Source organism: Hylaeus volcanicus, unplaced genomic scaffold (assembly GCF_026283585.1).
Source record: "Hylaeus volcanicus isolate JK05 unplaced genomic scaffold, UHH_iyHylVolc1.0_haploid 12182, whole genome shotgun sequence".
Classification (NCBI taxonomy): domain Eukaryota; kingdom Metazoa; phylum Arthropoda; class Insecta; order Hymenoptera; family Colletidae; genus Hylaeus; species Hylaeus volcanicus.
In genome coordinates this window covers 66,531-91,985 of record NW_026533133.1, presented here as the reverse complement: position 1 = coordinate 91,985, position 25,455 = coordinate 66,531, and the positions used below count along the sequence as shown (strand labels likewise).

At 36.7% G+C, this 25,455-nt stretch overlaps 1 protein-coding gene across 5 annotated transcripts; it reads left to right on the top strand.

The window, feature by feature from the left end:
- Window positions 1–3,582: 3,582 nt before the first annotated feature.
- Window positions 3,583–23,047, top strand: LOC128882764 (aminopeptidase N-like). Of its 5 annotated transcripts, none has more exons than XM_054134488.1 (16): window positions 3,583–3,759; window positions 4,475–4,542; window positions 4,631–4,712; window positions 6,126–6,382; window positions 12,062–12,268; window positions 12,343–12,498; window positions 12,993–13,319; window positions 15,469–15,619; window positions 15,694–15,820; window positions 16,433–16,523; window positions 17,415–17,598; window positions 18,474–18,681; window positions 20,465–20,742; window positions 21,167–21,366; window positions 21,891–22,067; window positions 22,347–23,047. In XM_054134488.1, the coding sequence occupies exons 3-16, from the start codon at window positions 4,638–4,640 to the stop codon at window positions 22,792–22,794; spliced, it is 2,886 nt and encodes a 961-aa protein (XP_053990463.1). In that variant the 5' UTR covers window positions 3,583–3,759; window positions 4,475–4,542; window positions 4,631–4,637; the 3' UTR covers window positions 22,795–23,047. The 5 variants fall into 5 exon arrangements, with proteins under 5 accessions (XP_053990463.1, XP_053990462.1, XP_053990461.1 ...); XM_054134487.1 differs by having other exon boundaries at window positions 3,583–3,770; XM_054134486.1 differs by having other exon boundaries at window positions 3,583–3,887.
- Window positions 23,048–25,455: the final 2,408 nt, after the last annotated feature.

The window sequence follows — 25,455 nt, the reverse complement described above, 5'->3', positions numbered from 1 at the left end:
CTATGCAAAAATAGAGACTGTCAAATTATGTCTAGTTTCTTATTGTTTACGTATAGATCCAACATTCTTTCATCCCAATATCTTTGATAGCGCTCCTCAATAGTTTTGATATCTTGGTGAAATCTTTTTCTTATTCTTATTCTTATTATAAGAAAGTTGTTGAAGATTTGGTGATAAATTATGTAAAAATGGGTATGGAATATATATTGTTATTCTATTTGATTTGACAAAATGAAAAAATTTGTATGTTTAATTTCCATTTTCATTTCAACAGACATAAATGTCTCGCTCAAAATTCATATTTTACATTCTGACTTGGATTTTTTCCCGAAGAATCCTGGCGATGTAAGTGGCGAACACGGTGGAAGGTTTCACCAAGATCAAGGATATTGGGATGAAAGAATGTTGAGAGACAACATTTGGTTCTTGATCAGAGAAACGGACCCAAAGATGAAAAGAAGACAAAACAAAGGCCAAAATTATTTCTAATCGAAATTAATTAAATAAACGTGTCCTATATAAATAGGAAAAAATACAAAAAACAGAGTAAAATTGGAATTTTTGTACCTTAAATCAATCGTTCCTAACTCCGGTATTTATCCATACATTTTATTCAACAAAAGTTTGTTTTCTTCATAAAAGTGCGATGGAAGAAATTTTTGTGTTCTATTTTAGCCGAAAAAAATCTAAGTTTTTCAATTATATTGGCCCGTAACACTTAAACTATTAAACCGATTGGAAAACAATGTCAAAAGTAATTGTTGGAAATTTGATTACCTTTAATATAACATCAATCGGATGTTTCTAACTCGAGATATGGCCTAAAATCTAAGGGTATTTCAGAAAAAAAATCAAAAATTCATATAAAAAAAATCTATCCATAGAAAAATTTGTCATTAGGAGTTTCGAGTTTAGTAGGTCAAAATACATAAGAAAACAATTGTGGCATTGAATGTACATTTTGGCTGTAAACTAGTGATTATTTTCCTCTTTCATTATCTCCTAAACTATGCGACCAAATAACATGCTGTACAGGGCAAATTTTATTTTCATGAAATTTTCTAGATAATAAAATGATTCTTTTTTATAATGATTAATATATTTTACCTAATAAGTACCCTTAAAGTTCACCTGATAATTTTCAATTCATATATATCACAAAAAACGTTATTGTGGTTTAAATATAAAAGCTAGGTATATCATGTTCTTGACTTTTTTTTTAGATCAATTGATAACCAATATTTCTGCATTACATTATTTTCACGTATATCCAACCATTTGGTCAACGTACGCCGATAAAGTAGTCAACCAACGCTTTTGTTCCGACTTGATTTACAAATTTCGAGATTTTAAATTGAAAATGTATTTTTATCAAAGTAGAACATAGCCTATGTTACTCGGGGTACCTTTGTTAATTATTCCCTACATACAAGCAAAAAACAAACAAAAAAAACTTTACCTCTTTATAATATTAATTATACAGTATGTCCCACGAAATCCTAGACAGCCGATTATTTCGTAACCTATTAAAGATACGAAAAAAGTTTCTGATATGAAATTGAATGGCAATAGGGGGCCGATTTATTGTCCGTAACAATTTTTTTTTATCATTACTGTTTACAGAGATATGAAAGTTACGTTTGGTTTTTCAAATGGGATTATATACTTTTTGTTTGATGAATATATAGTACGTTTCAAGACGAATTCAGGAAGCTTAATGTAAACACCCTTTTACAAATAGTTTTTAAGATATTACGCGTAAAAATTTACTGATATTCGGTACAAGAAAATCTGCGAGATCAGGAAGCACAGTAGGGAGTCTCAACTCTCGACCGCACTTAAAATGCTACGGCTTAGACGGTGCCTCTTGAAACCGATACGAAGAGACTGCGGTAGGAACGGCAGGCGTAAATTCTACATAATAGTTTTTTTCACAACCGTTACCTTTACGGCATGCAGAAAAATGTCGCCCATGTTTTAGTCATGAAATAAAGCTAACGGATAAAGCTAAAGGATTTTTAGGAGAAAAAAATATGAAAATATAAATTAATTTGAGATAAAAATAATATTTTATTTTGGAATCCCTTCCACATGGCCTCCATCATTTAGTATACAATTTTTTATTCATTTTAAAAAATGTTTTTCTACTTTTACAAGAGTATCTGTTGGAACGTTGCAATACGCGTTAACAATGCGTTCTTTCAACTGTTCAACAGTTTCTACTGGGGTTTGAAATACTTTTTGCTTAATATGACCCCATAAAAAAAAATCGCAGGCCGAGCATCCCTATTCGTTCTATTAGCTGAATTGATAATTGCCTTGTGTAAGAAAAATAAACTTCAAGTAGTTTGCTGTTGGAGGGTATGGAGGTTCATTATTAGAACATAGGCGACATTTTTCTGCATGCCGTAAAGGTAACTGTTGTGAAAAAAACTATTATGTAGAATTTACGCCTGCCGTTCCTACCGCAGTCTCTTCGTATCGGTTTCAAGAGGCACGGTCTAAGCCGTAGCATTTTAAGTGCGGTCGAGAGTCGAGACTCCCTACTGTGCTTCCTGATCTCGCAGATTTTCTTGTACCGAAGATCAGTAAATTTTTACGCGTAATATCTTAAAAACTATTTGTAAAAGGGTGTTTACATTAAGCTTCCTGAATTCGTCTTGAAACATACTATCTATTCATCAAACAAAAAGTATATAATCCCATTTGAAAAATCAAACGTAACTTTCATATCTCTGTAAACAGTAATGATAAAAAAAAATTGTTACGGCCAATAAATTGGCCCCGTCTTGCCATTCAATTTCATATAAGAAACTTTTTTCCTATCTTTAATAGGTTACGAAATAATCGGCTGTCCAGGATTTCGTGGGACATACTGTAGATATAGATTTGCTGTACGATTGTTTTCAAGAGTATATTACACCTGAAGAGTATCGTAACATGTAATCGTTGAAACGTCGTCATGTTAATATGGTAACAATACTAGTTCGTTGGGGAGAGTCTAAGTGGGTGAATTGTGACGCACGTTCGGAACGACAACAACATTAGTAGGAGCTGCGGAACAAATCGCCGCTCTGGATCGTCCGACACAATTCGATCAAAATGACCAGCTTCCGAGAACTAGTCGGCGGAGGGTGCTCTTTGGGGCCTCCCCGAGAGACGTAAAAAAGATACCGCCGAATGGCACGAGTGACCCAGTTCTGGCGTAAGCCAGGCAAGAAACTCGTATACAAAACACTCTATCAGTTCTAAGTGGCGCCGAATCGGAAACAGACGTTGAGCCTGAATCTGGATTGGTGGCTTTTCATGCTTAAACTGGTTACAATGGCGCCAAGGATGGTACCAGGGGGGTGGGAGGTTCACCGAGTCGCTTGTGGCATCTCAATTTCCCATTGATGGTTTCGGGATTGGCTATTGACGCTGCGCTTCCCACCCGTCACCAGCGGACACCGCTGTGATTATGTCCTTTTGTGACGTCTGCCTGATGGAATTGGATAATGGACGATCTACAGATTACGCGGCTAAGTGGATCTAAACGGGTTGAATCCGTGCTTCGGACTCCAATCCGACACGAGGAACCACCGTCACATGGTCGTTCACGTTTTCTGTGCTCTTCTTTTCGTTTCTTTCTGTCATCGTTAGCCTCGTTCAGTCGAGAAGAGGAGTAAACCTAGGGGACAGTTCGCGAACGGCTGCGTACCTACGTGGTCCTTTCGTTTCGCAAGAGGAAATCTTTCGTATTCGGTCCACAGTATCAAGGTCAAACAACGGTGATAACTCGGATCAAAGTAGTCTTAGACGACGATAATTCGGGATTCTTAGAATAGCTACGTTCAGATCGTTTCCTACCGTATGCAAGTACGGACCTATTGGTTGAGAATCGCGAAGTACGTCACAGTGCAGCAACGGTGATTCCCGAAGCAGAATTAAACGATACCATGTAGTTCGTTTGTTGATTCTCGAATAATATCAGTGCCTTGGTAAAAGGCAGTCGTATTTAAACAAAAAAAGTAAATAGAGTGAAAAAACCGGGATATTCGATGGTTTGAATTTTTATTGCAATGTATTAGTTAGCAAATCATCATGCGAATTCGTACCGATTAATTGGATAGCTTTTGTTGATTCCCGAGTAATATCAGTTTCTTGGTAAAACTCAATCGTATCTAAACAAAAACAATAGGGTAAAAAACCTGGGATATTCAGTGGTTTAGAGTTTTTATTGCAATGTGTCAATTAATAAATCATGATACGTTTTAGTAAAACTCAGTCGTATTTAACCTCTTCAGGGGCGACTGTTTGTTTGTTATTATCAAATTTTTGTTCTTTTTATTATTGACAGTAATTAAATTGATAAAAAACTAAACGTCCACATGTGACCAAGGGCGTGAAGAGGTTAAAAAAAAGCAAAAATAAAAAATAAAAATAAAAACAGTAAAAATATTGGCTACTTGATGGATTCAAATTTTCGTTGCAGTGTACCATTTACCAAATACGGATTCTTGGCGTTTAATTGGATAGTCTTTAAATCAAAACATTCAATCTGTAGGTATACGTTATAATTAATTGAATCCTTTGTAACGCCCTTAGTTATTGAAATTTACTTTAATAATCGATTCGACTTACTCTGCAGGAATACTATGAGGTGGATAGGGCCAATTGCGGGACTTTTCCTTATTCTGGTACTGCCACAGAATACCGAAGCTTTCCCTCGGGTATGTGATAAATTTCTATACCGATTTTAACACGATTAGATACATCTCTCCCTCAATTTACACGAAAGATCGGAATACCGTGTAAATCGAACAAAAATACGTACAATTTACTCAGTGATTTAACTAAATTTATTTATTTCTACGTAAAATGAAACAAAATACAAATAAAAATTTTAAAATATCAGCTTATTCGTAGAATAACAAATATGTACAATGGGTGTAGAATGTATTCGTACACCGATCAATTTCCCAAAAAACTTTTGTGTGAAATTGTAGTTTCTTAACTTTTTTTTTTTATAATCAATGATACTTTACATATTCTCGGAAGTCTCTAAAATAGATATAGTCCAAACAACATTTACTAGTTAATATAATTTGTGAAATTAACAAAAAAATGCGAAAAGTGGGTAAAAGTAAAACAGGGGTGACCAACCCGCGACTCTTAATTTTGCATCTATATATTCATAAATTAGCTGTCGAAATTTTGAGAAAAAATTAACTTTGATTTTAAAATAATATTGCGTACCAGAAAGTTTTCACGAAACACGATCGAAAAATGCCAAGGAGCCCGATCGCGCCCTGTCGATTACGTGTCAAAAAAAGCTGAAGAGCTGAAGAGCAAAAAAAATGTCTAATAATGGGTCTAAATCTGATATGGGGAATATGGGAATACATAATTGTATATGCGGCCCGCGAAGTTATGATATATTTCGAAAGTAGCCCGCGAACTCATTTGAGTTAGCCACCCCAGGTATAGAAGCAATAAGGATTTGTACGATTCTTATCGTACATTACGTTCATTGCTCCGTACCAATTATAAAACATCAAATTTCCAGTAAAGTACTTTTAAAAAAGGTTTTAATAGAGGAATGGATAAAGATTCCACTTCGAATAACTAATAATTTAGTTAATTTAATGCTTAGAAGAGTTACAATAATTATAAAATCAAAAGGAAATCCCACAAAGGAAGTATTATATACTTGTAAATTAATGTAAATTTCTTTTTTTTTAAATGAAATTTTAAAAATTAAACAGTTGTGCGAATACTTATTGCTTCAATATTTCTACCGATTCTAGAGATTTCCGAGAACATGTAGAATGTCATTGTTTATAAAAAATAAGTTAATAAATTACAATTTTACATAGTTTTTTTGGAAATTGATCGGTGTACGAATACTTTCTACGCCCACTGTAATTCTACATGATGTCCGGTAGCTAACACATCTTGCTTATTATCTTCTAACAGAATAAATGATACGTTTACCTTAGAATGGCACAGAATTAATTTTTACGCGTGATACGTAGAAATTTGAAATATTATAAAAACCAAAATGGGAAAGATGTATAATAGTTGAAGTATGAAAAATGGCATAAATTATATGATTGTTCGTGAAACGGTGTTTTGTTTATTAGTCGCAATGGAAGCGAAGTATAGACCTAAACGACGTATACCACTTCAAAGTGCGTCAACACACGTTACTGAGGACGGTTGTGCCGACTAGCTATCACCTGGAACTTGAACCTTTTGTCGGAGACAACAATTACAATGGTCGTGTTAAGATAAACGTCACTTGGACGGATACGAGCAACCTAATTGCTTTGAACGTTCAACCGGACCTTACAATCACAGATTGCAATGTTAGAATCATAGAACCGTCGCTAGAGGAGAGGTAAGTTATCAACGTCACCGAATATTTGGAAAATAGATCGAAATAAGAATAAACTTTTCCATATACTTTCATTTCTACATAATTCTTACTTTTTAACCGATTTCGAAAAGGAGGAGGTTACTCAATTCGACATGTATATATTTTTTTTTTATGTATGTTACTCGATTACGCCCAGACGGCTTGACCAATCGGGATGAAACCTGTTGCATCTTGTAGAGCATGTCTCCGGGGTGGTCCCATTACCGAAAAATTTTCTGTTTCTTCTTATTCCGAAATGAATTGACCAATCGGATTGAATCTTTTTGCATCTGGTACTTATTGGATTTTTTATCGCAAACTTGTAATATTTTACGTATGTTCGGCCTGAATTCGATGAAATCGATGAAAGCCTTTACATTTTAATGCCGGACAGGTTTTCGAGTTGACCACTTTGCAAAAATGATTTTTTCTATTGTTTATAACTATTGTCATTGCAAAATTTCTATTCTTTTATGTAACTCGGCAAGGAATTAACCAATTGCGATGGAGCCTTCCGCATTTCATGATAAATGGATTCGTGATGTTCCCATTTGCAAAAATTTATGGACACATAGCAATAAAATTGCTATGCTCTGGTGTAGCGCGACAAGGAATTTACCAAACGCAATCAATCCTTTCACATTTGGTTGCACATGCATTCCTGATAATCCCATTTGCAACTATACAGGGTGTCCCAAATTGTTGGATGTCCTTGAATGGCGTGTTTCGGGGGGTGATTTGAAACAATTTTTTCTTAGCGAAAATGTTATTCGAGGCTGCGTTAAGGAGATGACAGAAACCCTCGACCAATCAGAGCGTGAGTATGCCGGTGCAGCGCCTGTGGAGCATACGCTACCGCAGGCGCTCCACTGACATACTCGTGCTGTGATTGGTCGGGAGTTTCTGTTTCTGGAATATCTCCTTAACGAAGCCTCGAACACCATTTTCGCTAAGGAAAAATTATTTCAAATCACCCCCCCCCCCCCCCCCACCCGCCCCGGAACCACCCCTTTCAGGGAGCTCCAACGTTTTTGGGTCATCCTGTATATTGCTCCTAACTATTGTTATTGCATGAAACTTATTAGTTATAGATTGTCACTAAAAAGAGTGAAATAAAATAATTTTTGGAAAGAAAATATAACCGACTTCGAAAAAATATTAAAATTGCACTAAAAACTATGAAATAATTTCTATTTCATTTATATTAAATGATATTCAATAATATATTACATTTCTATTCCCTTTATATTAAATTATGTTAAATAATCTTTTCGTAGTCGGCGCAAAATTAAAAATTACCAAATTTGGTTTAACTTTCTGTCGGTGGGACAAAACTTATGCCCTTAAATTATTGCTATCATTATATTTACTTTAGACATCGTATACATTAACACTTTTCACGCCAAACTACTCAGACAGAACTTTCACGTAGACATTTATTGTCTGCCTGAGCGTTCCATAGGACAGTATCTCGGCTATATGGTCATACCTGCACCCACACGAAGGTGATGGGTTTGTAAAACGACAAACCAATGCCTAATAACTGATTATTAGTACCAGTGACCACTGGTAGGGTTTCTTATTCTAACGAACCCTCACACAGCCGACCAGGAAAGAGAATGGAACGACAATGGCCCACTCCATTATTACATTTCATCGAGGCAAATACTCGGAAACGTCGTAAAACTCTAGTCTTGAGTAATTGTAAGGAGTTTTGCTTGTGGGTCCTCTATTTCTGGGGAAGTCTATTGGCATCAACAACCCCAGGGGACCGACCTGGACTTTCACGTAGACAGTATACATGTATACATTAATAGCATTCAACATTGCCGCCTTCGCCAAAAACTAATTCAAGCAGGAATTAAAAATTTTTAATTTTGCGCCGATTACGAAAAGGTTTTTAACATAATTTAATATAAAGCAAATAGAAATTTAATATATTATTCAATATCATTTAATATAAATGAAATAGAAATTATTTCATACTTTTTAGTGCAATTTTAATATTTTTTCGAAGTCGGTTATATTTTTTCAATGTTACTCTCAACATTCAAAACCTCTCTGAGATTTTCCTCTACCTCGTACTGCTTTTCTTTATACCAAAGTGTAGGCCACTTAATTTGCAGGTAGGTGTATATTAACTGTAATTATTATTAAACGATATTGGAATCTCTATTACTCGTAGAAGATAGCAAGGAAAGCTTTTACAACCCAGTTGAATTTTTACTCAGAATGTAGATTATAAGGAAGGTCTATAAATAAAGATTTTAATATAAATTAAAAAAAATATATAAAATTACATGTATATACACTGTAGCTCAAAAGCATGTGGACACTTCCTGAATTGGAATAAGTATCTCAATAAAGTTACGAATCTATTAATGAAGATCACTTATGTTTGTATATTTAGTTTGTGGTGCATTAGAGAATAAATTATATTTAATGTCTCAATAGTGATAAGAAAAAAACAATTCAATTTTCTTTTCATTAATCTATTCACCGTGTGCTTTTAAAATTTCTGTTAGCAGTCTTAGTAGATAAGGTATTAATCTAGCTAACTAGTAATTTCTTCGTTGTATCCGAAGTAACATTGCTCCCTCTACTTCTTAATATCTCATCGCAAATGTTTTCAAAATATTGTTTCTAAATGATTCCATAATTCCTCTACAAACTTAACATCCCACTGAAAACTTTAATATTATAAAATGTTACCAAATACACATCCGAAACAGAATACGGTGACAAAAAATTTTCTACCAATAATTCACAGTGTAACTATTCATTGAAATGGAAAGTGTCTTCATATCTATGAACGGGGGTTTATCTTGTTACGAGCCAGGGCGATAGCGACGCGCGTGTAAGCCCAGCGAGTGGGTTAGGAGGATCGATTAGATAATGCAGACGACTCTGACGCTAAGTCAGATAGTTGCAGGAATCGGTATCTCCCAGTGAAGGGTAACCGTAGGGTTGGGTGTTTGGTTGTCTTGGTTATTGGAGACAAATGCAGACGCCTCTGACGCTAAGTCAGATAGCTGCAGGAATCGGTATCTCCCAGTAAAGGGTAACCGTAGGGTAAGGTTCGAATTATGAGATTGTTGGAAAAATGCAGCAACTCTGGCGCGAAGTCAGATAGCTAGCAGGAATCGGTATCTCCCAGTGAAGAATAACCGCAGGATAGGTTAGATTAGGAGTTCTGGTTGAATACACAGAGCTTGAATCGTATCGTTGATGTATATTACGCGTCGCGAATAAAGCCTCGCAACTTATTAATTTAATCTAATAATAACTCGAGCGGCAAAGTTATTATGTTGTGGGATCGTTACACAGGCTAGGATTGCTTATTATATCGTGAAGGTTTGGTAATTGACTTAGGAAACCTTTACTTTTAAATAAAAGATAATATATTCAAAATAACTATACTAATTACAATTGTGAAGTGTTGTGTTGTCGCGGTTGTGTGTATTGAAAGTAGAAGTTACCATTAAGTTGCACGGTGTTGACGCATTAGCGATGCGGGGATCGAGTGTGGTTCTAATTGCCGTAATAGATATAAACCGTTTTCGCGGATCTATAAGGTTAACTTGATCGAAAGGGAAACTGAAGCCCGATCTCAGTAAAGCACACTCTACAACGATCGACGTGATGTAACTCGACGTAGCCCTATCGTTCTAATCCCGCAGAGCAACGAAAATCGTGGGTTTATGTACCCCTAAATGTTGGTGGGGATCCGTCGGTGATTTCTATATTTGGAAATCTGACGGTTAGGATTTTCGTTGCTCCGACATGGGCAGCTGTGTTCCCTGAGAAACTGTAGATAAGGAGTTTTCCACGCAACGCGAGTCAAAGATGATATTGAGAGGATGAAGCTGCAGAATGCACTCTAGGGAGACCGAGCTTTAAATTCCAGAAGGGTATATAAAATAAAATTAATGAACGCGAGCTTCTAAAAAACGGAGAGTTTCTGTATACGTAACAATCTACTAGCTCCAAATCATGTGTTACCCCATTTTACGGTTGTATCATTTTTTTGTTTTCGTTTTCATATGTATAATGAAAAACATGAGAAATATGAAAGTCTAACTGAATCTGTATTACTAATTCGAGGAATTCTCAAACTCTATGGCTGGATGATTTTTATAATATACAGGGTGTCCTAAAAACGTTGGGGGTCCTTGAAAGAGGTGGTTCGGAGGGTGATTTGAAACAACTTTTTCCTTTGCGACAATGTTGTCCGAGGCTTGGTGAAAGAGATATTAACAGAAAACTCCAACCAATCAGAGCGCGAGTATACCAGTGGAGCGCCCGCAGGAACGTGTGAATGTGAACCTGGCACCCAACTTTTCAAAAATTAATTTTTTTTATAGAAAATGATAGTATTTCCTTTGTACTTGATTGTACCACCAATAGTTTCGTTTGTACCTTCATTAATTAATAATTAAAAAAAAATTTTTTAAATGGTCAGCATTAGACATTGAGATTTTTGAAATCTGTTTTTTCCCTCGTCTTTAGAATCGTTTGTACCCGTTTGTACCGCTTTTCGTTTCGTTTGTACGTCAATAATTTAAATTTTACAAGCAACTGTTGATACGGCTGAATTATAAAATTTAAACTATTGAGGTACAAACGAAACGAAAAGCGGTACAAACGGATGCAAACAATTCTAAAAAATAGGGAAAAAACGGATTTTACAAATCTCAATGTCGGGTGCTGATCATTTTTTTAATTTTTATTATTTATTAATTGATGAAGGTAGAAACGAAACTATTCGTGGTACAATGAAGTACACACGAAATACTATCATTTTGTATACAAAAAATTGATTTTTGAAAAGTCAGGTGCCAGGTTCACATAGCTCAGAGGTCGGAATTTTGTCCACGCGGCGGCCATTTTTCGAGGGTTACGTCTACCAGCTTCACTTTATCGCGCGGAGGACCAACAAGCTGACTGAGGCGTAGGACCGACGCATGTTCCGAATAGTGCGGCGGGCCCATTTACTAGATGGGAAGTAATGAAGAACCGGGCCCGCCGCACTATTCGGGATATGCGACGGTCCTGCGCCTCGGTCAGCTTGTTGGTCCTCCGCGCGGTAAGGGGAAGCTAGTAGGCGTAGCCCTCGAAAATCAGCCGCCGCGTGGAAAAAATTCCGACCTCTGATATAGCTCATCGAAGAACGTTAAGCTAACGCATAATCTACGCTACTGCAAGAGCTCCACCGGCATACTCGCGCTCTGATTGATCGGGGGTTTCTATTAATATCTACTTAACGAAGCCTCGGACAACATTTTCGCAAACGAAAAAGTTGTTTCAAATGACCCTCTGAACCATTCCTTTCAAGGATCTCCAACATTTTTGGAACACTTTGTATATGTCATTGATTTAGTATGAAGCACTTTTACACTTGAACTTGAACCTACATGTTCCAGAAGTGATCAGTGGTCAGGGATATAGGAAATACTTCTTTAATTCAATGCAAAATGTAAATTTTTCTGCACTGATCGAATCTGTAGAAATTATTCCGAAGAAGTATTCGTTAAATCCCATGAATTGTTACATTATTGTTAAAAAAAAAAAGGAAGAAGATCTGTAGATCTATAAAAACAGTTCCGAATAAATATTCATTAAAACCAATGAATTGTTGCATTATTGTTAAAAAAAAAAAAGGGAGAAGGGCTTGCCTCTGATGGACGTACACATCGCGCGGGTCGTACAGTCTACCTCAACGAAACCTTTATTCGTCTTCCACCTGGAGCAGATATTGAAGGCAGGCAGCAGTTGCGAAGTGTATATGAGTTTTACCGGTAGCCTCGCCACCAATGCGACAACTGGTTTCTTCAAACGCGAATACGTCAACTTCAACGGGGAGAAACAGTAATTACAATTAAAATGCTATCACCAAATCTGGAGAAATTGTAACATCTTCTACATTGTTGTTTTTTCTTCAGTCCTATCGTGGCTATGAATCTCAGGTTAGACCATGCGCAGAGGGTGTTTCCGTGTATGGACGAACCTCCTTACAAAGCAGCCTTCAAGCTAAGCGTCCTACGCCCGAAGAATATGACAGCACTTTCGAACACCCCTCTAGAAAAAAGTACCGAGGCGTAAGTAACGCGTAATGTTCATTTCATTTAAATTTAGGAAACAGTTCATCCCATTGATTTTCTTATTTTTTTATTTTCTTAGTTACTTATTACATTCATTATCAACAAACTGATTATGTAAACGCGTTCCTATCATAGAAGTGTGAAAAAAATGATTGTCGTAACAATTCTTTTTGTTTCTAGCCTTACTCTGTTACTACACTAATAACAAAATATCTTGTATTTCTTTAAAGTGATTAACTATACAGGCCTCAGAAAATAAAGGTTAACACCATTACACGACAAAATTTTTGTGGCCGTTGAATAATAAATAATTTACTTCAGAGGCCATTTCATCACATTTCTTAACTTTCTGTTCTATGAAGTTAATCGATTCGTGCAATGAACGCCTCATAGAACGAGAAGAAATGGCATCGATTGAGTTATTATTTTTCGAAATGAAAATCCTTTCTGTGTTTTTCCAAAGCAAAATTACCTTATTACTCTTTGTACAGTGACGGGAAGCGAGACTTAATCTGGGATCACTTTGAAAAGACACCGCAAATATCGACTTATCAGTTGGCTTTATTGGTATCCGACTTTATGAGTATCTCGCCCACAAAAGAAATGAACGAAATGAATGGAAGAAAACTCAAGATTAAGGTGTGGGGCCCGAAGGAAAATCTGGAAGCCTTGAAGGACGTGCCTGACAAGGTTGTCAAAATTATGAATTATTTACAAGAATATTTCAACAGCTCGATCATCTTACCGAAACTCGACTTGGTAGCGGTCCCCTCGTACGGCTCCGCTACATCCGACAGTTGGGGTTTGATGCTATTTGAGTATGTATATCTTTGATTACTTTTCTTAACTATACATACGGGATTGTTCAGAAAGTTCGTGCAAATGTTTAAGAAAAATTCAAAGGCACGTTTGAATTTTGATATACATATATTTATTAAATTACATAAGTATTATTTTATTCCACTTTTTAAGGGATGCATGTCATTCGTTTTCAACAATCAATTTTCGTAATTTCTTTTTAAACTTTAAAGAAGAAACAAATAAGTTGAGTGTTCCACCCATGTCCTATTGGATTCAGGTCTGGGCTGACCACGTACGGGTGCAGAACCTCGGTAACGTATACAGGGTGTCCCAGCCTAAGTGATACGGAGCTCTAACTCCAAAACTATCGGGCGAATGCAAAATTTCAAATATGGAAATTGCATGGTAAAATGGGGCTCATGTTTCAGCGAGAAGGAATTTTTGTTAACTTTGTTATTTAATGAGATATGATGGTTAAGTTTCGTTTTTCAAATGGAAATATATATTTTGTTTTGTGCCACACGATAGTACTTTTCAAGTCGAATTCATTAAGCTTTAATGTATTTATCCGATTTTTATTAGTTTTCAAGCTATAACGCTTCAAAGTTTGCTAATTTTCAAAAAAAAATCTCGGTTCAGCCTCGGGCGGTCCCATTGATGCAATAAGCATATGCGGTTCTTGAAATCGATACGGAGGATCTCGCTTGGTATTCTAGCCCCAAGGAAGGAAAATGGGAGGAATCCCAATATTCTGAGCCTAGAATCCCAAGAAACCTCCTAACTCGCCGCGCGCCTTATTAATACACGCGGTTTGCACACTCCAGCAGTGAGAACCAGCGTGGGGGTCGCAGCCGCTTGGCGGCCATGGTATGCGGCTACCAAAGCAAAGAATACTATGCGGGTGACGAACGAGTGCTCTATTCGTGCTGGTGCACACGCTATGAATTGTGAATCCGACCGTACAACCTCCTCGTGGTACACTTCGGGTAATGCTAATGCCGGCGGTATTTTATCGTTTTTGTCATTGTAAAGAGATTGAACAAAGTTTTTTCTTTAATTTTTTAAAGCCTTTTTTTGTACGTTAAAATGACGTTGAATTAAGAAAAGAGAACACGCAATAACCATTAAGACGCTGCAAGAACAAAAAATCGTTTTGAATGAGACGGAAACGTAACGTAAAACAAGTGATCTCTCAAGTTTTCAGATCATGTTGCATGTTTCGCCATCGAGGACATAAAGTAAAAAAAATCAGATGAGTTGGGCCTTTGGCACAGAGTTTATGGGCACTCTTAACTCAAAAATTCCAAAACCAAAAAATCGAAAATAAAGAGAAAAGTTTACTCTATAATACCATTCATTTGAATTTGCCAAGAAAAATTTTGTTCGTACTGTGCATACCTTCAAAGTTGACGAAAATGTTTGAACATTCGTTCGTTGCACTTCATTTAAAAAAAAAAGTGACATGGCCAGGCAAAAGAAAGTGTTGATCTCCTGATTCGAAAAATAGAGATTTCGGCCTACAAAATGGCTATTCCAAATATTTTTTATGACCATTTGTCGCGAAGATATAGTCACTTGAATATGACCAAAATTTTCGAAAAATTTTAGTGATCCCTGAATTTTGTCCAGCCGTGTATATTCTGACCTGTACCACCCATCAAAAATTGACATGGACTTTCCGGACAACCCAATATATACCATGCAACAAAATCGTACAAATAATTATCTACAAATTAAAAGGAAAATTGTTCCGATGCAATGAAAATTGACAGAACTATGCACGTTTGAAGAATGGCAAACTTTGTTTGGATAATTTTGTTACGTAGTGTATTTATTACAGTTAAGTGCATTACTGGTTAAGAAAACAACGATAATTGCGTAGTTTAAAGACTACCTTACCAATTCCAATGATTCCAACCGATAGGTATTTTTCGATGCAAATAACCAGAAATTATCTGCAGAAAAAAATATTTCCCGTTTCGTTTAGCAATTTTTTATTTCATAAATAATCGAATATCGTAATGATACAATAAAGAAAGTTTAGTTTTCATAAAGAGTAATACGACACTATCACGAAAATGTCAAAAAGTGTATCAATTGATGAAATCCTATTGGACATAAAGGCAATGTTACTTTAAAAACTGTTCAAATTCAATTTTATCGCAGGGATAGCGAATTAAGCAGATCTTCCCTATGGAACACAGCCTACGAACTGATTTATCAGTGGATCGGTCAATACATCACTCCGTTCAGCTGGAGCGATGCCCGTGTTAACAAAGCACTCAACTCATTCTTAGCTTCGATGACGACGGTTGATGTACGTAACACGACTCGTCGAAACAAAAAAAAACATTCTCGAAAGTTGATGAAAAATAAAGGAACTTGTTACAGATCAACCCAGATGAAATGGAAGGAAAATGGCCGATGACAATGTTGTATTCTCTTTATTACGAATTTGGAAAAACTATGCCTTTCTCGAGAGTCGCGGGAATTCGAAACGAAGCTACATCGGCAAAAAGTACGTTACGATAAAATAATCCAATATAATTTTACTTTATTATATATCATTGTCCATGCACTCGAAAATATAAATACGTACTGTGATTTGTTAGCAACATATATAAAAAATATTACACAAATTTAGAAACAAAAAGATACAGTTTGTCTTTATGTACTTTTAAACAATGTTTCCATAGATTATCGTATAATTTTATTACTTGAGGAGCTAGACCAGTGTTTCTCAACTTTTTTGTGCTATGCCTAACCTAAGCTTTTCTAAAATGCTTATACCCCCCCCCCCTCCCATAATATATACATAATTTTGAATATTTAAAAATGGAAATGTTTAATAAAGAAACTTAAATGATAGGTTTTAAGAGGAAATCACTAGGAAATTACTGAGCAAACACAGCGAGTAAATTTCCAAATTGCCCGTCTGTGAGGCTTGGGCTTCACGTTGGGAAGCACTGAGGTAGACAATCTATTTCTAATTCAAGAAAAAGGAATATTATTTTATCACCTCGTTATTTTCCGGTGGCTGTGCCAATCATTTTCTGACTCATTGTAACTAATTCGGAAAGATTACTTTTAATTGTACAACGTCTAATTATATAATTCGTTCTCCTTGCAGCGGAACTGGTATTCCGGATGTTCAACTACACTCTCGGCAAGGAACTGTTCCAAGAGGGCGTTAGAAATTTCGTTCAACAGGAATCGAAAGAGTAGTAATTGCTTCCGTTAGTTAGCCGGGAAGCAGGCGAAAAATGCAAGTGCAAAAGAAAGATCTCATAGCGTATTTCCACGAACGAGCTAGAGACCATATTGTAGGAGTCTCTTTGAAAAATAGGGCACGGAGATTCGGACCCGCGATCTTCGGATCCACAGTCGACCGCTTTTCCTACACAACCCATCCCGCACCCTATAATTCGTGTTCTTTTTTTTTTTTTTTTTTTTTTTTTACGTGAGGAAATGCGTTTACGCGCGCCCCCTCATAAGGAGGGGGTAGTGTGGGACTCGCCCCTTGATTTGATATCAAGGGGAATACCCACTAAAACCTCACGGCGGCCGGCCACGGCGCATTGGGGAGGGGCACCGGGATCTCTTACGAACGCTACCGGTGCCCGCCCCCCCCCCCCCCAACGAAGGGAGGAGTGCCATATCCTGTGGGGAGTGAATACCTCCCCACCTGACCGCGGTTGCCACAGCCCGCGGTCTCGCCTATCCCTTTTAGTCGCCTCTTACGACAAGCAGGGATTACTGTGGGTGTATTTTGTTCCCCGACCCACAGGGAAAATAATTCGTGTTCTAGTGTGACTCCTTATTCTTGAGTATGGGGGGGGGGGGGGTGATACTACAATATATTATATGTATTTTTCCTAACAGCTTTTTCTACTTTCACAATCAACAATTAGAGATTAGAGATTAATATACAATTAGAGATTATGTCGTGAGTTAATTTTTCGTTGTCTCGCCGTTCATTTTTAAACTGAACGCCTGCGACTTCTTTGATATTGTGCTTTTTAAAATCGTTCAAAAATATTGCTTCCCGGCTATTCGTCTTTTGCGATCGATCCCGATCCGATTTTGTGTACCTGTTGAATACGTTGTTTCAGAAATCTACGGACGTTCTTCGCGGATGACATCTACAGCAGATTAAACGACGTCGCGAATAAAACGGACAATTTACCAGCGGGAATGACGATCAACAGCATCGCGGGGCCATGGATCAATCGAGATAGAGTGCCTTTGGTCACGGCCATTCGCGATTATGAAACTAAAACGATTATATTTAACCAGGTATGTGTACCTGCATACGTAATCTTATCGAACAAAAACGGTTTCCCCCAAGGGTCGTAAAAACCGAAACAATGACGTGATTTTCCCACGGATAAAGCCCCGACTTGGAGGAAACACTGTGCAGAAGTTATTCGTGAGCTGTTCGAATCAAGCTCCTTTTGCATACTCTCTTATGGAATAGTAGATCAATGGTTTTGGAAGATTTTCAAATGCGCACAATTATATTAAACATTCTACAAAATCCAACAGATCATCCCAGATTACCAATTGATCATCCAAACAACAAAAGTACAGCGATTTGTCCTCAATACACTAATGAAATAATTAATCATTCAAAGCGTGAAATTACTGTAATATGTTCATGTTGAATTAATTCATCCTAGCTACTCGGTCAAATATTCTCAAATTTTATTTTTACATTTTACGATATTCGATACATTTGCACATTTTCAACTTTATAAAAGTTGCTCATTTTCTACGTGAACACACATCGTTGCATTCTTCAATAAAAGAAAAGACATCTTTTCGATGAAACCTAAAGCTACATGTAAGTGTGAACTAAACCGGACGGATGTGCAATTTCTTAAACGATCAGGATAATTGAATGAAAAGATGTTTGCCCTTGAAGGTAGAAAAAAAATGCCGGCTATCTTTAGAAAACCTATTGCAGTCATTTTTAATTAAGTATACTGGAATCGAAATAAAAATTCCACGAGTGATATAACCTTGATTGTGAGTCAAATTTACATATCGTATTAAATATTAAATTATTATTAGTATTAAATTATTAGTATTAATAGTTTTAAATTAATTAGTTTTAATTTAATTAATAGTATTAAATATTAGTATTAAATTATTAATGAACATCTTTATAGAAAGTCTACCTCAGAGAAGCTCCGCCAGCCTCCACTGCTAAAGTTTCCTATCAGTGGGACATACCAATAGTCATGATGTCGCAAGACAAATTACAATTTCACAAGCCTTGTCCTTTATGGTTGACAAAGGCAAATGAACCGAAAAATTTCACTATTCCGGATATCACCGACGAAAACAATTTTATAATCGTGAATCCTGAGGAAATAGGTACGTAGACACGAAGAAATTTATGATTAAACATTTTATTTCTACGTTTGAAACAGTTATTAAATCTATATTTATAAAATACAAACAAGAAATACAGCAATTACGAAATCGTTCGAACAGCTGCAATTAATACTACATTTCAATGAAAACGTATACATATATTAATTTTAAGTATTCGAATTGGTATCATAACCCTTTGACTGCGAAGGGGGTATATGTTGTATACTCGAGAAATGGGCTTACAGAGGACGGTCAGGGTCGTGCTCTCGCTTTTGGAACTCTCGCTATTTTTTACATTCGTCCATAAAAATCAAAACATATTATGTTATAAATACACGTTTCAGAATAATGAGCGCAAAAAATTATGTGACATATATACAAAAAAAAAAAATACATGAAGTATCAGGAATGTTATTCTAGGATTAAAAATTAGTAAACAATGGAAAAAGAGGAAAAAAATCTATCCCAACTACGAAGATTCGAACTCCACTCGGCGGCGCGTGACAAGCTTGTTCTCAACCGATCACCCACCGATCATTTTTTTTTTTAAATTATTTATTGCACATCTATATTCGCAATACAAATAGTGTCAGTATCCCCAACAAACAAGGGATAGGACTTATATGGTAGACTATATGTGAAACTTAATGGCCTATTACTAGGCTTCTCTAAATTATAAACAATATTCGTCTTAATAGTATTTTGTACGATGGGTAGCAAGTATTAATGAGGTACGTTTGTAGCCTGAGCAGTTTTAATATTTAATCCAGGGAAAGTGTTTTTAGAGGTAGATATGTAAAAACCTGGACGCAGTCTTTTCGTGGGGGGGGGGGGGGTGACCTTAGAACTAATATTTACAACTATTTACAATTTACAATTTACAATTTACAAGTAGTATCTTTTATACAGAGGGTGGTTATAGTTATATAGTTATAGTTATATGGTATAGTTATATATAATAGTTATAGTAATTGTGATAATAGTAATAAATGATAATAATAGTAATACTAAAAAGAAGAATAATAATGATATAAGCAATAATATTAAAGTAAATAATATTACAGTTTGGAAATTAGGAATCACGGGGCTGCCCCAGACGGCTACTGTAACCAGTAGTATTTTACCCACCGATCACTCTTCGACTACGGTTTCACAGAATTGAATTACTAAATGCATATCAAACTTTAAATCAAAATATCTCGAAAACCAGGGTTCATTCTGAAAAAAGCCATTAGGGTTTTGTTATGCTACGTGAGTACTACAACTTCTATATGGTGTGGTTTTAAAAGCGGGAGCATGACCCTGACCGACCCCTCGATTCGTTAAATCAATTTTTTAAAAATATCAACTTATAGAGGATGAGGAGACAAAACTTTTTCATATTTACAATTTATTTATAGGACGTTTAGTTTCGAAAATAAAAATTGAAAAGTTAGAAGTTCGTTGGAAAAATTGAATTTTAGGAAAGAAGTCTGTATAAGTTTTAAATTTGTATCTATGAAACTAAACGTCATATAAGTGAACTGTAAATATAAAAAAAGTTCCGTCTTATCATTCTCTATAAGCTTATATTTGTTTAAAATTCACAACTCTACGCCTCTCAGAATTTTCAGCAAAAATTGTCCTACGGTCAAAAAGATAATAATGATTAAGAATACGTACCGAAGTTTTACATGTAAAACTGGTATCAAAGATGACGCGTATAGTATTTGTAAAAGACAAGTCATACGTCCTCAAATAAGATCGCAAATACGATCATAAATCGAGATAAATAATTTTACAGGAATATTCCCGGTGAACTACGATTCTTGCAATTGGGAAATGCTGTCGCAATTTTTGCAAGGTCCCAATCGTGAAAAGATTCCCGTTCTAACGAGAGCGAAACTCCTGCATGACTCGTGGAATTTAGCGTACGCTGGGGAGCTCTGCTTTGAAATCGCATTGGACATGACACTCTTCTTGAAAAAGGAAAGGAGCCATGTGGTTTGGGAACCCATGTTCATGATGATTGATCATATTGGAAGACGTATCGAGGGATCCGATGTTTATCCTAAATTTGAGGTAAACTTAACGCTTACTTCCTCCAACATGTCTCGATTACTAAGTCATGCCGTAAATTAGTTTGTAATTATATTGGGTTACTGTGAAACAATGAGAGAAAATCGTTGCCATTTTTAATAAATACAAATCGTTTGAACCAGAAGGCACCCGTGCTAAAAATATTTACAAATTTCGCAAACATGCAATACTTGGCAAATGATACACACCGAAAAGTTTGAATTTTTGTAGAAATAAAGTTTATGGGAACCTAATCACAGTGCCCTTTTCCATTTTGATCTAAAAACTTTTATTCGTTGCTTACAATTTCGATTATATTTAAATTTACAATTTCATTATTTAATTTCGAGTTCTACGACATCGTGGCGAATTTTCTTCAATTACGATTTATGAGAAACCAATATGTATCTCACTATTACTGCTTCAGGCGTATATTCGCAGCTTACTAGACCCTTTATGTGCGGAACTTGAAGAAACCATGCAACCTACCGAACCATCTTGGAAAACTCACATGCGTGATTTAACTAAAAACTTCCTCTGTCGTGCTGGTTACGAACCATGCGTTGCCGAAGCAAGAAATCGATACAAGAAATGGTTAACCGACGAGGATCCGGATAAAGGAAATCCGTTCGTATTTTTCCTATTAAATTTTCCTCTTTATTTTAACATCGATAAACTGCGTAAATGCAATCGATCAGAATATTATCATTGTTTAGTTTCAAATATTTCAAATATTTTCTTCCCTGTGACAGAATTAACATTTCAGTATTTACAGAATTTTTAATTCTTTCTATGACAAATACTTCGCCGAAAATTGAATATAAAATTAGACAAAATATCCATACCTATAGGTTCAACAATGCATTAATTTAGTGTTATCGAAAGCCAACATACACGACAGTCCTCTTGAATTTTAATTGAAATTCTCTTGAACTTTAATTCAAATTCTTTTGAAATTCTTTTGAACTTTAATTCAAATTCTTTTGAAATTCTTTTGAATTTTTTTGTCAGGATAAATATCCAGACTTTCATCGAGAAATGATCGTTTTATACGAGTCTCCAAATGTTGGTTGACCACGATATGTTACGAACGTCACAGTTCGTTAAATAGAATTCTTATATTAATAAAATTATATTTTTTAATATTCTAGAGTCGCCAATGAAGTTCTTTGTCCGGTGTTCAAATGGGGTACCGACGCAGAGTGGGAATTTGGACTTCAGCGTGTAATAAACTTTCCACAGAATAGTCCAGAGAGGAAACAAAATGAACGCACGTATCTATTAAAATCCCTAGCTGGTTGTCCTCGAGATACCAATAAAATTGAAAGGTACCGAGTTTTTGTACATTATACAATATTTTCTTTGTTTTATATTCAAGTATTCCAAAGTATTCGTAATATTTGTGAATATAATAGAGCAGATTGTTGGATATCATTTTTTTTTAAACCGAAGATATCCTCGATTCAATCAACAAAATTATCACTATTTACAACGACGTTACATAAACGAAACTTTTATTTAAATATTACTTACGCGTTAACCAACGCGTAATACGATCTTCTAACTGTATCTGATGAATATTATTAATTTTAATAATAACACCGTAGATTGTTGAACGTAACGATATTGGACCAAAATGGAAACTTTACGGACTCTGACATTCAGTTGATCTTCACTATGTTAACCGGTGGGACGGCTGGGTACACGACTCTCTTCAATTTCTTGAACGACCATTGGGATACTGTAAAAGAGAGATTTAAGACCAAGAGGCATCTCTGGGATGGCATAATAAATTCGGCAACGTCCTCTTTCAACACTCAAGAAGGTTTAGACATGGTTAATGATTTGTACATGGACCGCAACGAGGAATTTGACACGGCCAAGCATATTATTCAAGACGCTCTCATAATCATCAAGGAAGAAACAAAATGGAGCGAAAAGAATCTTCCAGTGATCGATGATTGGCTCACTAAAAATTTGCCAGAAGAAGAATTACTCAAAATTTGTTCAAAGAATAAGCTACATCCTGGAACAAATCCACCACCACCGCAATGATTTTGATTGTAAGATAAAAAGAATCGTTCGATTCAATTTGGAAAATGGATACAAAAAATGAACAACGTAGATAGACAAAATAGTTTACAAATTTCCGAAGCGTTTTTTTCAAAGTTATATTCCGTAATGAGTTTCCAATGGTTGGGGTTTTAGGTACACGAATAATTTTCAGTTTATTGTCAGGATCATTATTAAAAATCCGATTTAACATTAGCAAACGCTAATATTAATAAATAGATCTACTAGATGAAAATACGCTGTAATTGAAATTGGCCATTCTTGATACCGATCGTTGGGCTGCGAGGTATGGGACCCACAGGGTCAAGGGCGGAGGTGGCTGGTAGTGTTGCGTAGGAATACCCAGCTACCTCCAATTAGTCTAAGGCAGGTTGTCGTGTGGTGTTTAGTGGGTAGGGCGAGCCCTTCAGGCCACCTAGTCCCACATAACCCCGCCTCTCTCCCAGGAAAGGCGGGGCATAGGTAAAGCATTTTCCACACGTAAAAAAAAAATCCTTGTCCAATTGGATGTACTGGTAGATCCAGAGGAAACTGTATTGCTTCGCAGGCTTTCGCACCACCAAGGGATAGATCTGAATCTTTGTCTAGCGTCATTGGTAGTTCACCTGGAGGTGGCCAGTGACTATTCTACTCAAGGTTTCCTGGCGGTGTACCGAAAATTCTGTGCCAGAAGATGACTCTGGGACTCATCAACAATAAATTGTTGATGGGGGGGGGGGGGGGGCCGGAATGTTTGCGAATCGGCCTATAAATAAGGAAACGCCTTTATGGTGGTAGCGCCACTTGATCAACGCATCGATCAACAGTTGGCGTTCAATACCATCTCGACAATTTTCCGATTACTTCGGGAACACGTAACCGCCGCGTGCGCGTAGCACGTGCGCTACCGGCTTTCCTGGTTTAACAAGCCAACTGATAAGTCGCACATCTGTACGTCTCTTTTGCACGTGTCAAATCATTTTGAAGTAGTCTCAATCTATGTTTGAAGTACGCGAGTCATTTCTGTGAACCTCACCTCGTCCCTACTCAAGAGGTAAGACAACGCAGGGGAGAACTATTGTCCACAGCGCATACAGCGATCAGAATCGCCGAATCCAGACGTTGAGAGAAGCTCATCACCCGTGACTACGCATTAAAGTTCACACAGTTCTACTCATACATTAACAGTTATTGTGCCTTACATTATCCAACTCTTGTACAAACTTTTATACAAACAGACGAGTGAATAAATTATATTACCGATAATTCACAGACTCTAGTATTCATTTAATTCATAGTCCTCGAACAATTCCATCGGTACGCGAACACCGTGCTTACTTGAATTTTATGAATAAATCGCAAAAATCGAGGTAAAGGTCCGTGTATGATGTTCGTATGGCGTGTCTTAGGGATCCTAAGCCTTTTGATACGTCAACTACACTGCCCTTGTCCGATTGTATGTACTGGTAGATCCAGAGGAAACTGTATTGCTTCGCGGGGGAAGCAAGAATTGGCTCTGGGTACCGATATTCAGAACACACTTGAGAAGATTTACCTAATATAGAAACTTAACATATTTACAGCCATAACTCATTAATGGATATGCTTAATTACTTTATAATTTACCTTTTAGCTATAAATATAAATAAAATGCACCTTTTGTGCTTATTAGTATCTGAATGCTTTAATATATATGGATTCTCACAACATGAAACTTATTTCACGCAGTTCGATGTGGACTGGACTCACCGTATTCTAAAAGCGACTAGCTTGTTGAGCGGTTAAAACCAGGTGGGGTCAAGCTACCGTATTAAAAGTTGGTACAACGTTTGTAGCGCCACCTGGCTTTATAGGGTGTCCCAAAAATGTTGTAACACATTGAAAGGGATGGTTCGGGATGTGATTTGAAACAACTTTTTCCTTAGCGAAAATGTTGTCCGAGGCTTCGTTGAGGAGATATTAAGAGAAAACCCCGACCAATCAGAGCGCGCGTATACCATTGAAGTGGCCGTGGTAGCGAAGGCTACGAGCTAAGCGGCTGCGTCAATATCCTTCGATGCACGTCGAGTCACTTGTTCGCCTACGAGCGTGGCCGCTTAGCTCGTAGCCTTCGCTATCGCGGCCGCTCAACGGTATCCACGCGCTCTGATTGGTCAGTGTTTTCCGTTAATATCTCCTCAACGAAGCCTCGGACAACATTTCCGCTAAGGAAAAAGTTGTTTCAAATCACCCCCCGAACCACCTCTTACAAGGTGTTACAACATTTTTGGGACACCCTGTATATATAAGTAGTATAGCTAGGCCGGTTCTAACTCACGGGTTCCGAGGGGGGGGGGGGGGAGGCGGGGGGGCCGCGCGTGGTGGGAGGTCGGTAATTATTACCAGCGGTCGGTAAGGTAGGATGTAATTATTACCTACGGTCGTTAATTAGTACCGATGGTAGAGGGGGACACCACCGGTCGGTAATTATCAGTGATCGGTAAAAAAGAAAAACGCAAATTTTACATGTAACGAAATAAACGCGTAAGGGTGGGGGAAACCGTTGTTACGAGCCAGGGCGATAGCGACGCGCGTGTGAGCCCAGCGACTGGGGTAGATTTGAGAATTAAACCAATACGATTAATTATTGTGTATCAATGGTGCCGAAGGCTGAGGATAGATTAG

Coding starts and splice junctions, on each gene's coding strand:
- LOC128882764 (XM_054134488.1), top strand. CDS start 4,638: ATGAGGTGGATAGGGCCAATTGCGGGACTTTTCCTTATTCTGGTACTG. Junction 15,821..16,432: donor CGAAGCTACATCGGCAAAAA/GTACGTTACGAT, acceptor TTCTCCTTGCAG/CGGAACTGGTATTCCGGATG. Junction 20,743..21,166: donor ATGTTTATCCTAAATTTGAG/GTAAACTTAACG, acceptor TTACTGCTTCAG/GCGTATATTCGCAGCTTACT.